Consider the following 13321-nt stretch of genomic DNA (forward strand, 5'->3'; position numbering starts at 1 on the left):
TATCCCCTTGTCTTCAGGATATAATCCCAATTTTCTCAGTTTGGGAACCAACGACCACGGGATCCAGCCCCAGTTTACCTCTCCAACCTTGCCGCTCTCTCGTCTCTGCCCCCTCCTGGGGTGGCCTAACGTCTACTCCTCCTCGGCCTCAATTTAGTCACCACCTACACTGGGAAGCCTTCCCAAGGCCCCTGAGACCAGGTTACGGGTCCCTCCTAGGTACTGCCAGAAGTCCTGGCGTTGGCTGAATGCTGCTGCTGCATTTATTACAGTGTGCCCCAAACCTGTCTGCCAGAGGCTCCTTTTCGAAAATGAGTTCCCATACCTGTTGTTCCTCTAGGCGCTAAGAAAGTGCCTGGCGTGTAGGGAACATTCACTGGGCGGATGAATAAATGAGCAAAGCACGCCACGTTTTGACCAGCTGGTCCCAGAACTAAATTTTTTTTCCCCTTTAAGGGATGGGGGGTGGGGAGGTGACCTTTCAGGAGATTTCCCAACAGTATGTGGAACCACTGGCACTGGATGGAGCTGTACCTTTTCTTAATGGCTGCAAGAGGAATTTAGATTAGGCATTCAAGAGCTGGCCTTCGTCGTGTCGCAAGACCCTGCAGTATGAGGAAAGGAAGTCAACAATCTATCTGACAATTTTTGAGTCCGGGCTTGACCAGAATTTTGGAGCCTTTTTTTTTTTTTTTTTTTTAATAGCAGGTGGCACGTTCAGGTTTCTCCCCAGCCTCCGATTCAATAAGTGCAAGTCGATGACCTACAGGTAAAAGTGGTGGGTAGACAGAATAGGAGATTTTTGCAAACAATGCAACGTGTTCCATGCGCAAGTCTCCAAAAAGTAAATATTTTTGAGGTTTAAATATCATTGCACACACAGCTATAAATGCTGAAGAGCCTGGAAAAGGAAAGAGAAAAAGACGGTAACAATGTTTAAGTACATATGTTAAAAATACTGTATTTGTATAGTAGGTCTATAAATTTATATATCTAACTAGAGGAAGACAGAGGGATAATAGATTCACATAATCAGGATTCGCTCGCAATCCTCAGGGTTTCTGCAAACTCCTGAAAGGGGAAATGTATCAGAATTTCCAGTCCTCCAAAAAATAGGCCCTAAAAAAGTCTTGTGTGCAAGGGAGAAAAGGAGGGGTGGAAGGCGGGGGACTAGCCCTTCGCAGCAGGAAGTCTTCAATGGCTATCGAGTTATGAAGGAACAACTCTGAACAGAAGTCCTTATTCGGAGCGCTAAACTCGCTTTTACCACATAAAGCGCAATATAAAAAGCTCAGAGCAACCTCATTATGGTGTTGGGGAAACAACTCGGCTTCTCCAAGTGAGAAAGCTAGAGGGCTCCGACCGGGTAGTAGCCCAGACCGGTGTTAGGGTTTTTATTTGCAAGTCAATGAGCCAAATGGACGACCAGGCTACTTGTGCCGCGTTCTGGGAAGCAAGGTTATTATTATCGCCTATTGCCCCACTGAACAATTTCACTGAAAAGGAAGAGTCCCAGCAGTGTGTGCGCGCGCACGGTGCCATACGGGACGTGCAGCTACGTGCCCACCTCCAGAACGACTTTATTTACAAAGCGATTACCATGTTATCTATTTGTTTTCCTTTTCCAGCAACAGCAGTTTTACTCAGCCCTCGAATTTCTTAATTACAAACCCGTTCGCTTCTAAATCAACCCCAAATCGTCAGGCAGAGCCCGGAGGGAGGCTGTGCAAGTTTGCACACACCCCCACCTCCCGGATCAAGGGCAACAGCAGAAGCAAGAAACTGTGTATGTGCAAAAAGGTGGATCTGGGGACGAGGATCGCTGAGTTTGTTTACAGAGCAGAGACGCCTCAGCTCGGATGCCAAAGCTACCAAGAGCTGCAAACGCAAACTTAGCAGAAGCACACGTACCCCGGGAGCGGCGAGCGGGCCCGAAAGCGCGGACCGGACTCCAGGGCGAGGGAGCGGAGGCGGCCGGGCCCGCGGGCGCGCTCCGTCCACCTGCAGCCGCTGCCGCTCCCGGGCGGAGGGTTTGCAAAGCCGGGGTGGCAGAAGGGCACTATGCAGGAAGAGCACTATGCAGGGCGCCCCCTTTTCCCCGCAGAAGGCAGCCCAGATCGCTAGGTGAGCCGACTGGGAGTGCGGGGGGTGGGGGATCCGGCCAGCGGGGAGCAGTGCGTTTTCCTCGCTCTTCTCGGGGCAGGCGCTAATTTGGAGCTAGAAGTGCAGGGAGCGTTTTCTTCCCGCTCCGGGGCGACCGGGCTGGCCCGGTGTTTGTGGGCTGAGAGGAAACCAGAGTCCGGCGGCACTGAGGCGGCGCCTGGGCCCGCAGCCTCTGCGCACGTGCCTCTGGCCGCGGGGACGCGGCTCCGCTACCCGGTCCGGCGTGCCCGAGGCTCCGGAGTCCGCGTTTTGCCACCGCCCTCCCGGGAGGCTCTCGCTCCGCCCTTCCTGAAATCCCTTATATTAACTGTGGCCAAAGCCCTAAGAAACACAGCTCATTGTTGGCAGCTGCCGGGCGGTCTTACAGAGCTGCGAGGGCAGCGGAGGGGAAATAAAAGGGAACGGCTCCGATTCTGCCCCAGCGGCTGCTGCAAGACCTCTGTGCCGACATCGCGACAGCGAGCGCCCTGCACACCGGGAAGGCCCCCTCTATGTGCTGCTGAGCCGGTCCCGGACCCGACGATCCCGCCCTCGGTCTTCGGAGCAGAAATCGCAAAGACGGAAGGTAAGCGCGGCGGGCGAAGCCGGCTGGGGCGCCTGCCAGCCCAGTCCTCCGAGGGCTGGGTTTGCCCGGAGGAAGAGCGTGAGGCGGAGCTGGGGAATAACAACAGGATGTGCAACAACAGGATGAGGAGGGCTGATTTAATGCCTGAAGTTCGCGGCACGGCTACGGGGCACTTCCTTTATTAGGCGACTTCGGGGAGCAGAGGGGGGTGTGGGCACGGGTCCGCCCGCCCGATCGCAGGGGAAGGGGCTGTTTGTTCGCGCCCAGCTCTGTTGTGGGTGGCAGGTCCGCCGTGGCGGCCAGCCCCGGGTGCACGGGCTACTAGTAGGATCCCGGGGATAGTTAGTGGTTCGCAGCCGACGTGCGTCCGGGGAGCCTAGGGAACAGAGGCAAGAAAAAGTGGGGTGCGCCTTGGTGGGCGGCACGTGTGGCGCGAGTCTTAACGTCTGCCCTTTTCACTTTCAGGACTGGAAATGGCAGACCATATGATGGCCATGAACCACGGGCGCTTCCCCGACGGCACCAACGGGCTGCACCACCACCCTGCCCATCGCATGGGCATGGGGCAGTTCCCGAGCCCCCATCACCACCAGCAGCAGCAGCCCCAACACGCCTTCAACGCCCTGATGGGCGAGCACATACACTACGGCGCGGGCAACATGAATGCCACGAGCGGCATCAGGCACGCGATGGGGCCGGGGACTGTGAACGGAGGGCACCCCCCGAGCGCGCTGGCCCCCGCGGCCCGGTTTAACAACTCCCAGTTCATGGGCCCCCCGGTGGCCAGCCAGGGAGGCTCCCTGCCGGCCAGCATGCAGCTGCAGAAGCTCAACAACCAGTATTTCAACCATCACCCCTACCCCCACAACCACTACATGCCGGATTTGCACCCTGCTGCAGGCCACCAGATGAACGGGACAAACCAGCACTTCCGAGATTGCAACCCCAAGCACAGCGGCGGCAGCAGCACCCCCGGCGGCTCCGGCGGCAGCAGCACCCCCGGCGGCTCCGGCGGCACCTCGGGTGGTGGCGCGGGCAGCGGCAATAGCGGCGGCGGCAGCGGCGGCGGCAGCGGCAGCAACATGCCCGCCTCCGTGGCCCACGTCCCTGCTGCAATGCTGCCGCCCAATGTCATAGACACTGATTTCATCGACGAGGAAGTGCTTATGTCCTTAGTGATAGAAATGGGTTTGGACCGCATCAAGGAGCTGCCCGAACTCTGGCTGGGGCAAAACGAGTTTGATTTTATGACGGACTTCGTGTGCAAACAGCAGCCCAGCAGAGTAAGCTGTTGACTTGATCGAAACCCCGGCGAAAAGAAATCAAACCCCCAACTTCGGTGTGAATTAAAGAAAAAACAAAAAAACAAAAAAACAAAACAAAACAAAAAAAAAACATTCCCTTAGACACAGTATCTCACTTTTCAGATCTTGAAAGGTTTGAGAACTTGGAAACAGTAAAACTATAAACTTGTACAAATTGGTTTAAAAAAATTGCTGCCACTTTTTTTTTTTTTTCTGTTTTTGTTTCGTTTTGTAGCCTTGACATTCACCTCCCTTATGTAGTTGAAATATCTAGCTAACTTGGTCTTTTTTGTTGTTTGTTTTTACTCCTTATTTCCTCACTTTCTCCAGTGCTCAACTGTTAGATATTAATCTTGGCAAACTGCTTAATCTTGTGGATTTTGTAGATGGTTTCAAATGACTGAGTTGCATTCAGATTGACGAGTGAAAGGAAAAATTTGCATTAGTTGGTTGCATGAACTTTGAAGGGCAGATATTACTGCACAAACTCTGCCATCTCGCTTCATTTTTTTTAACTATGCATTTGAGTACAGACTAATTTTTTAAATATGCTAAACTGGAAGATTAAACAGATGTGGGCCAAACCGTTCTGGATCAGGAAAAGTCATACTGTTCACTTTCAAGTTGGCTGTTCCCCCTCCCCCATATGTACAGACAATAATAGGGTGTGGAATGTCGTCAGTGGCAAACATTTCACAGATTTTTATTTTGTTTCTGTCTTCAACATTTTTGACACTGTGCTAATAGTTCTATTCAGTACATGAAAAGATACTACTGTGTTGAAAGCTTTTTAGGAAATTTTGACAGTATTTTTGTACAAAACATTTTTTTGAGAAAATACTTGTTAATTTATTCTATTTTAATTTGCCAATGTCAATAAAAAGTTAAGAAATACTTGTTTTCTAGAAGTCATTGGGGGGTGGGGGTGGTTGTTCCTTTTGGTGGCTTTTTCTCTCTGTAAGTTGAACACTTTATTGATGAGAGTAAGCATTCCAAAGGATAAATTACAGGACACTAAAACAGGTCATGATGAGCTTAAGTGGAGAGCAGGATTTAACACAATTGGCATAATGCTTCATTGTTATCATTGTAACCTGCCTCTTGGTGTGGTTTAATCAGAAGCTGCAAAGTTGTCAAAGAGCATTTTTTTTTCTTAATTGTCATCATATTCAAGTGTACGCCAGAGTTAAAGGTTTGTGACACTAAATCCTATAAAAAATTTTTTTTTCACGGGATGGGAGGGGGGAACACCAAGTGTTTCTGGTGATATACCTGATTCAACTATGTAAATGCAGATCAGGATAATTTACTGGGAGAATGTTGAGGATGGCATTAAACGTAAATCTCCCTTTATCTCTAGTGACGAATTTTATTTCTCAGCAAAAGTCCTAAGGAGAGGCACACATTTTCTAGCTTAATCTCTGAAATAGCTTCTGACTGGTTTATAGTCCTAAGAGGAAGAGGGGCAGGATTCCACCTTGAGGCTATTTTGTTCTGTAATATTTAAAATTTACACAGGGAGGTTGATTCAAAGGTCAAATTAGAGTCTTCACAAGATCTTCCCTTGCACGCATTCCCCGTTTTCCAGAATTCTGAGCCTTTTCTGGTACAGACAAGGGGTGCAAAGGACATAAGGATAAGATTGTTTAATTTTACCTAAATGTTTTACCAGGAAGACACAATTACAGTTAAGTAGGTGTCGAGTTTTGCCTATAACCGAGCCAAAGAAAAAGTCATATTGTTAAAATCTCAAGTTATCCCAGCTTGAAGATGGAATTTTGTTTTCCCTTTCATGTTTTCTTAGCTTATCTTGTAAGAGCAACGTACCTACATTCAAGAAAAAATAGCCTTTTATATTTGACCCACTGAAGAAGTAAAATACAGGTTGAGGAAAATCTCACAAATAATAACTTTAAAAGAACATTTCATTCTGATCCTTAGATTCTAATCTTAAATCCCATATTTCATAATTTAAAAAAAAAAAAGGAAATGCAGAAGTGTTAAATTACAGTGAGTCTGGCGTAAAGGCTCATTTCAATATAATTCAGATCACCTACATTCTATAATTCTATTTCCAAGGCAAGCCATTAAAATTATGATACACACTCCACTGGGCTTGTTATACTTCTCTAATTGACATTTCCTTATTAAAAATTATGTTCTAAATAAATAATTTCTCTGAAAATTGAAAATAATTCCAAACTCTTCACCCCATTTTAAAAAGCTAATCCAGATTTCCCACATTAATAGTTGAAGCTGAAGTTTTCTTCAGCTAAGACCTGTCAATACTAAATCTGCAATCAGCAGTAAATCTTCCTGGCTAGGCATTTTTGCAGTAAGTTTTTCTTTTCCTTTTTTTTTTTTTTTTCCAGAGGCTCAAGTGAAAAAATATGTTTGCATACATATTAATACAGCAATTCTTGTTCTTTTTCACTTGTGCCAGGAAAAAAAAAAAGAAAAAAAAAAAAAAAATTAAAGTTTTTAAATTTTTTGTTTTTTTTTTGCATAAAGAAAGAAACAAAATAATTGTCTTGCCACCACCCTTCACCATTCATTCTGCCAGGAAATAAGCCACAACACCTGCTCTGTCACTAAATTCCTCCTGCTGTTCTAACACCGGAACACGTATGTGGAGACGCGGAGCCCAAGGAACTATTATTAGATCCTGAGCCCATCTCTGCCAGAACAGAGGAGCTGGTTTAAAAGCACAATTTCTCCTCAGTGCAAATACAACCCCCCTCCACCCCCTATTCATCTGAATGATCTCTATTTCATTAAAACTCTTTCTCGATCAACAATTGAGCAGATTCCATGCGATATCTGCAGGTCTCTTAAGCACAGGAAAAATAACTCCTTGTTTGAACAACCTGATTCATGAAACCTGTACAGTGACCTAGATCACCGGGCTACTGGCGGACATTTGCAAAACCTTTTGTGGTCTTGCTTCCTACTAAGTTGCTTATAGCATATGGGGAAATTTGACCTCCGTACCTTGGCTGTTTTTCAAAAAGTTCTAACATGGTACAAGAGAGCTTCTGTTCTTTAAGCTTTGCCCACAAATAGATACTCCACGCTTGATTTTTCAAGATGAGATCAATGATAAGCAAGAACATCATAGAAACAAGTCAGAAAAATAAGAACACGTTGATGAAAACTTGCACCTCTGCCTTGTGCCTGCTCGCATCCTGGTGGCGGTATTTTTGCGGGAGCTGATAAAGACGTTACATCTATGGATGGGTCTTTGAAGGACAGTTACCTAATCACCACTGTTTATGGGGTGCTAGGCTAGAGCACTGGTACCAGAAGGCTGACATCTATTGTGAAGTTTATGGTCTCCGTGACTTTTACTACTGTAAACGCCTGGGCTAGCTATAAATTGATGTCAACATTAAAGGCCAGATCCTTTAGAGCAAAATATTAATCCACTAATCTATTATGGGTGGCCGGCTTTGAAATACAAACTTTGCAGTCCCAGACCATTAGGTGTTTTCGCCCCCTTGTGGAATTTATTTAGAAGGTCAAAGGAAAGCCATTTCCTTAAGAGGGTTTTTGTTTTTTTGTTTTTTTTTTTTTTGGTGGTGGTGGTTTGTTTGTTTACCTTTTCTGAATGCTTCATTTTCTTTCTTGAAGCAAACAGCATATATTTGAGCAAGAAATTTTTTTTTTATTAAAAGAGATTTCAAAGTAAACACCCTTTATGAAAATAAGAGTATTTTCCTTACCAAAGAACTTAACTTGGGATAAGCGTACATAATTGAGATGTGCCTCACATTTCAAAATATGCATTGGCTAAGGGGTTTTCTTTTATAAAAGTATAATGAGCAAATGCTTTAGCCTGTCAGTTAAAACTGATACTCTGCACTCTCACAACAGAACTGTTGTTTTGGGACAAGTACAAATAATAATGCATTTGATGGTAAGTGTTCGGAAAGGTGGAGGGAAATATCTAGGAATGCAGAATGCGGTTATCTGTGTTGGAATGCGACCAAGCCACAGGCTCTAATCTTGTGAAAGGGCCACAGGATGTTTAATGGGAATGAGTGTTGCTGTCTAATTGATTCAGTAAAATTTACTTTAAAATAAGCTTGGCAGATAACATTGTCTCCAAAGAAAGAAATACATTTAGAATTCAAGGAATTCAGGACTCAAGCCATTGGAAATGTTCTCCTCTCCAACCGTATTGTTTTGCTAGCACAAAAGAGGTGTTACGCAGCTTCAGAGATGGTATTTATCATTTTGGTACTGTACCACTGTCATCAGAATCACAGCTGCCAGGCAGGTTAAAGCAAGACAAGGTTAAAGGTTAAAGGTTAAAGGTTAAAGCAAGGTTAAAACAATGGATAGCACATCAAGTGACTTAGCCAATGAACCCCTATCATCTTGTGTTCTGTTTGTCTTTTCCCCCCAGAATAGAAGAAACAATGGCAATGTCAGAATTTTAATTGCAATGGACTGGCTTAAATTACTTGACCTATTTTTATCCAGCTAGGAGAGAAATGATTCTGTTTTTTCTTGGCAGCAATGCTTATCATTTAAATTAGAAAAAAGAAAGATAAGGACATTTCTCTATCAAGTAGTGTACTATTGGTAAACACTTTTAGTTTGTTTTCTAATAAATAAGATTCCCATATATTTTAGAAAAATTTTGAGACACCTGAAGTAAAGAACTTTTCCCCTTCACTGGAGAACTTAAATTTATGAGGGATGCTAAATAACGAAATGAAAATACTCTAGGAGCTGCTGCGGTGAATTCCCATAGTATTTTGATATTTATGAACATAATAAAAGAAAAACTAAGAGAAATTGGGGTCTACTGTGTGGGGGAACTGAATCCATGGTCCTTGGGAAAGAGAATATCAACCAACACCTTCCTTGCGATCTAGGAACAAATAATGGCTTTTTAGTACCTGGATCCTCATCAGCCGCCAGATGAGCATTAAAGGTGTCACAACCCGCCCCAGGAGCCAGTTGGTGATGCTTTTTGAGAATTCTGCTTGGCTAAACCAACACATGAAGAGTGAACTAAAGCAGATGCAAGACGAATGAGTACTATTACTAGCTTTATATGTTGTTGGCTTTCATTAGGCTGAACTAATCTGAAAGATTAGTGAGGCAGGACATGACATGGGTGAGGACAGTAGGTCACAGGATTCTTGGAATTTTCCCATGGCATCATCATCGTGCTCCACCCTGAAATCCTTCCCCTTCCCTCTACAGTGGAAAGGCTCCTTGATGACATTTTGGGTTGCTGAACAGAGCAGACGAGGGACTGTGGCTCCAAAGGAGCCTGTGGCAACGCAAGGTTGGCCTTGGTGTGCCTTGAAGGAGATATGCAAATAGGCGAGTGGCTTTTGAAAAGTTAATAGTGTTAAAGAATCCTGTGGGTCTATTCTTGAAAGCTGGGTGGGGAGCGAGATTTAGGCTTGAGCAAAAGTCCAACTGGCAGAAAACCACAAAAAAATGTTGTCAGAGGACAGCCAACTCCAGGGTATGGTATTTTATGAACACTTGTAGGGGATAGGATGCTAGAGTGGAGGAAATGTGATCAGGGCTACTAAACCCTTTTCTCTGTGTGTCTCCCCAGGGATCGACAGAAAAGTTGGCCTTGTGGTTTCTTTAGCTTGACCACAGAGCTTGTTTGTTTGTTTGTTTGTTTGTTTTTTAATTTCTGGTAACCCACCATTCCCCCCGCCCTTTGCTTCATGACCATATCTCCACACTGACAAACACATAGCACTTAAATTGTATATAAATATCTTTAGGTCTCCTTGTAAATATTGCCCCATTATATTTATTTTGGATAACTCTTTGAAGGAAGATCCTGGATGCAAAATGATGGCTAGTTCCATATTTCTTCCCTTTATCCGGTGTGTTTAGCAAATATATGCATGATGGGGCCAGTCTGTGAAAAGTGATTGAACTGCTATGCTCCTAATATGAACTGAAAATAAAAATCTAAATGTTTTTTAGATCCCTGTCTGCCACCATGTTTTTTAGGGCAAAGATTTTCAGCTAGCTAGGGCCACCCCTGTAAGAGGCAGAGCAGAATAGGAAGAAGGTATAGGGCAGTAACTTGAAAAAACATTCATATATATATTTGGAAAAATGTTTAAATACATGTTATTTCAGTAAGACTTTTTAAAAAATCTTCTTGACTGATAGAGCATGGATTTTAAACTGGTGAGAAACACTGTTTAGACGACACGATTCTACCAAATCAGAGAAATTCACCCTGCTGCCAGCACCACTTAACAAATCATTTTGTTAACTCAAGTTGCCTGTGACCGAGCTGACTTTGCTGAGCGCCCACTATGTGACAGGCATTGTGGGGGGCACTTTGCATATGTAATCTTATTTAATCCTCACAGTGTTCCTACAAGGTATGTCATGTCATTATTCCAATTTTAGATAAGGAAACTGTTATTTAAAGAGGAAGTAAAATTGTTCAAGGGCAATACAGCTGGTAGGAGGCTAAGTGGTTTTCCAGACCTAGCTTCCAGTACAGTGTTTATTCTGTTTTTTAAATTTTATTATTATTATTATTATTATTATTTTAGTGAGAGAGAGAGAGCAAGGCGGTCGAGGGGCGGGGGGGAGAGAGAGAGAGGGAGAGAGAGAGAGAGAGAGAGAGAGAGAGAGAATCTCAAGCAGGCTCCACACTCAGTGTAGAACCTAACATGGGGCTCCATCCCATGCCCCTGGGATCATGACCTGAGCTGAAATCCAGAGCCACTCAACTGAGCCACCCAGGCGCCCGAGGACAGCGTTCATCCTAATACATGACACTACCATTCTAAACCAAATTACTCTTAATCGTTTTTTTTTTTTCTTTTCTTTTCAAATTACTCGTATTCTTAGATCCCATGATTGTCAGCTCATCAGTTGATTTAATAACGTGCTTCAGGGGGGAAAAACCCACTACATTTTATGTACGCAAATTATAAAGTATACTAACACCATTATGACACGTACCTATCCCTACAGTTGCATACCATTTCCTTTTGGGATTTACAAGATTTGGGTCTACCCTTTTCATACCCAGTCTAAAAATTCTTCAGAATTAAGTTTGGCCCCGACAGACAACTGTGAGACTAGCAGAGGTGGTGAGACTGCCTAATAATCCCTTCTTAACAGCTTTACCTGGTTTACACTTCAAGTCAGATGAAATAATACCAGTGATTTGCATTTCAAATTCTGTTTTTTATTTCTTAATGGAATTACATACTGCTGGATGGTAAATAGTTTCTTTTGCAAAGTAAGCCAACAAAAAACTAAGTAGTTTTGTCAATTCCATAATCTATTACATGAGAATGTCAGTGGCTAAATTCTTCCAAGTAAAGAGGATCATCTCACAACTTGACATACTTCCTGGAAGCAACTATGACTTAACATTGTTTCTAAGGGTCAGGCTGATTTCAGAATATTAGCGTGTATACATACACACACACACACACACACACACATATATATACACACATATACATATACATATATATACATCTTAAAATAAAGAAAATAATAGTATTTAGTTCCTTTACACTTAAATAAGCTTCCTTTATCTATCTAAACTTTCTTGACAATTTAAACTTTCTCTTGCTTTGGTCTTCTATGAAAACCCAAAACTCTTCCATTAATAATTGTAATAAAAAAGAATGTAGAACAGGAGTAAAAACCATGGGTAGTCTTAGCTCTGCAACCAAATAGCTGGGTAATTTAATCACTGCTGACTCAAGTTTCTCCATCAGGAAAATGAAGATATATGTTTAATTAATATATCCTGTATTCAAATTCTCATGAAGGAAACACAAACCCATACGTATCATCTTCTTCCTCGGAAAACTGGAGTGGAATACCACAAACCCCTTCAAAATCTTTATATCATTTCTTGCCATTCTTTTTCCAAGGGAACTGTGAGCTTGGGGATGTGCCATAGATGTGTTCCCAGTCGGTTCGACTCTTCAATGGTTGGAATCATCTCTGTAAATGTCTGCCTTCATGAACATACGGGATTTCTCCATCTGTAAGCAACTACCAAAAAAAATGCCACTTGCAAAGATACAGGTGACTACGTAACGTTCTTTGCTGATGTAGTGGTTGAAGTATATATATTATACATTGAAAATACCTTGATCAATTCTTCATTCAGATTCTGCTCTATTTTCTTACAGATTCATTTCATTTTTCCAACCTGATAACTATCAGATGCAGAATAAACATTTGGTCTCTCTTTCCTTCAAACAACTCTTCCTGAACCATCATCATCATGATCACTGCTACTGTTATTTGTTTTCTGGAAAAGACAATCCTATATGTAAAGCTAAAGTACAGGAACCTAGCAAATGCTAAACGCTTACGCTGGCACTTAAGAGTTTTCAAGCAGGTAAGAGGTACACATCTATGCCCATGTATTTCCTTCTCCCCAACTTCCCAACACACACAGTCTCTTTTTGTTTCATACCACCACATTCCTCCAGTTTGGGGAATCAATTATTTAGCTAGATGACAAATAGAGTCACTGAAAAACAGTTATACAGAGGAAACTGTACACTATAATACATAACTATCCAAGAAACAATTATTGACTGACTTGTAAAAGCAACGAATCTCAAGAACCAGGATAAAATATTACAAGAAAATATTTGTTCCTTTCCCTACTTGGCCACTAGGTGTAGCTGAAGGTCCATAAGTTCATATTTACGCTTCGTCACCGTCTAGACTCGATTGTCACAAGCTTAAAGAACTTGCCTCTTGCCCCTGCAGTGTGTTTTATTAACAGGTAAGATCTTCCACGTGACCTATTATAACTCTCAAAATTAAAGAGAAGCCAAAGACACCTCAGCACACTCTGCCCAAGCACCATTGCTCACCACAGTCTGATAGAAATTGGAAATCAACAAAAGGTATCTTTGAACAGCCTCCACTTCTCCCCCCTTTTATCCCCTTCCATTTCTGAAGTGCTCTCATCCAGCCTTCCATTCACTCAGGTACCAGTGGCTCAATTTTATGCTCTGCTGGGGACGTGTATATCTTAGGAGACAAACACTGGAGAGAGTACAGCATTTAAACTATAAAGGAGGAAGTTCTGAATGGTGGGTTTTTGTGCACCTGTCAGAAAGAGATTTGAAGGCTGCTAGGCCTTTCTCTACCTTTATTTGACCCTTAAATCATTCCCTTCTCCTGATCCTCCTCTTACCTCTCAAGCCAGTCCACTTCAATGTCTTATATGAAACTCTTTGCTCTTAAGTATCGGCGTTCACCAGACTTCTCACCTCACGCCACTAGCCAATTC

At 43.4% G+C, this 13321-nt stretch overlaps 1 protein-coding gene and 1 long non-coding RNA gene across 2 annotated transcripts; one reads left to right on the forward strand and one right to left on the reverse strand.

Moving 5' to 3' along the window:
* The first annotated feature begins 2483 nt into the window (after nt 1-2483).
* CITED2 (Cbp/p300 interacting transactivator with Glu/Asp rich carboxy-terminal domain 2) lies at nt 2484-4926 on the forward strand. The gene is made up of 2 exons (XM_040449025.1): nt 2484-2728; nt 3194-4926. The coding sequence occupies exon 2, from the start codon at nt 3202-3204 to the stop codon at nt 4021-4023; it is 822 nt and encodes a 273-aa protein (XP_040304959.1). The 5' UTR covers nt 2484-2728; nt 3194-3201; the 3' UTR covers nt 4024-4926.
* Nucleotides 4927-11211: 6285 nt separating this feature from the next.
* Nucleotides 11212-12431, reverse strand: LOC121013381 (uncharacterized). The gene is made up of 2 exons (XR_005782675.1): nt 12158-12431; nt 11212-12060 (listed from the first exon to the last, which is right to left on the reverse strand). It is a non-coding gene; the product is annotated as an uncharacterized LOC121013381 (long non-coding RNA).
* Nucleotides 12432-13321: the final 890 nt, after the last annotated feature.

Source organism: Herpailurus yagouaroundi, unplaced genomic scaffold (assembly GCF_014898765.1).
Source record: "Herpailurus yagouaroundi ecotype Mexico unplaced genomic scaffold, PumYag 198, whole genome shotgun sequence".
NCBI classification, from domain to species: domain Eukaryota; kingdom Metazoa; phylum Chordata; class Mammalia; order Carnivora; family Felidae; genus Herpailurus; species Herpailurus yagouaroundi.

Excerpts from the sequence above, each read along its gene's own strand:
- CITED2 (XM_040449025.1), top strand. The coding sequence starts at position 3,202 with ATGGCAGACCATATGATGGCCATGAACCACGGGCGCTTCCCCGACGGC.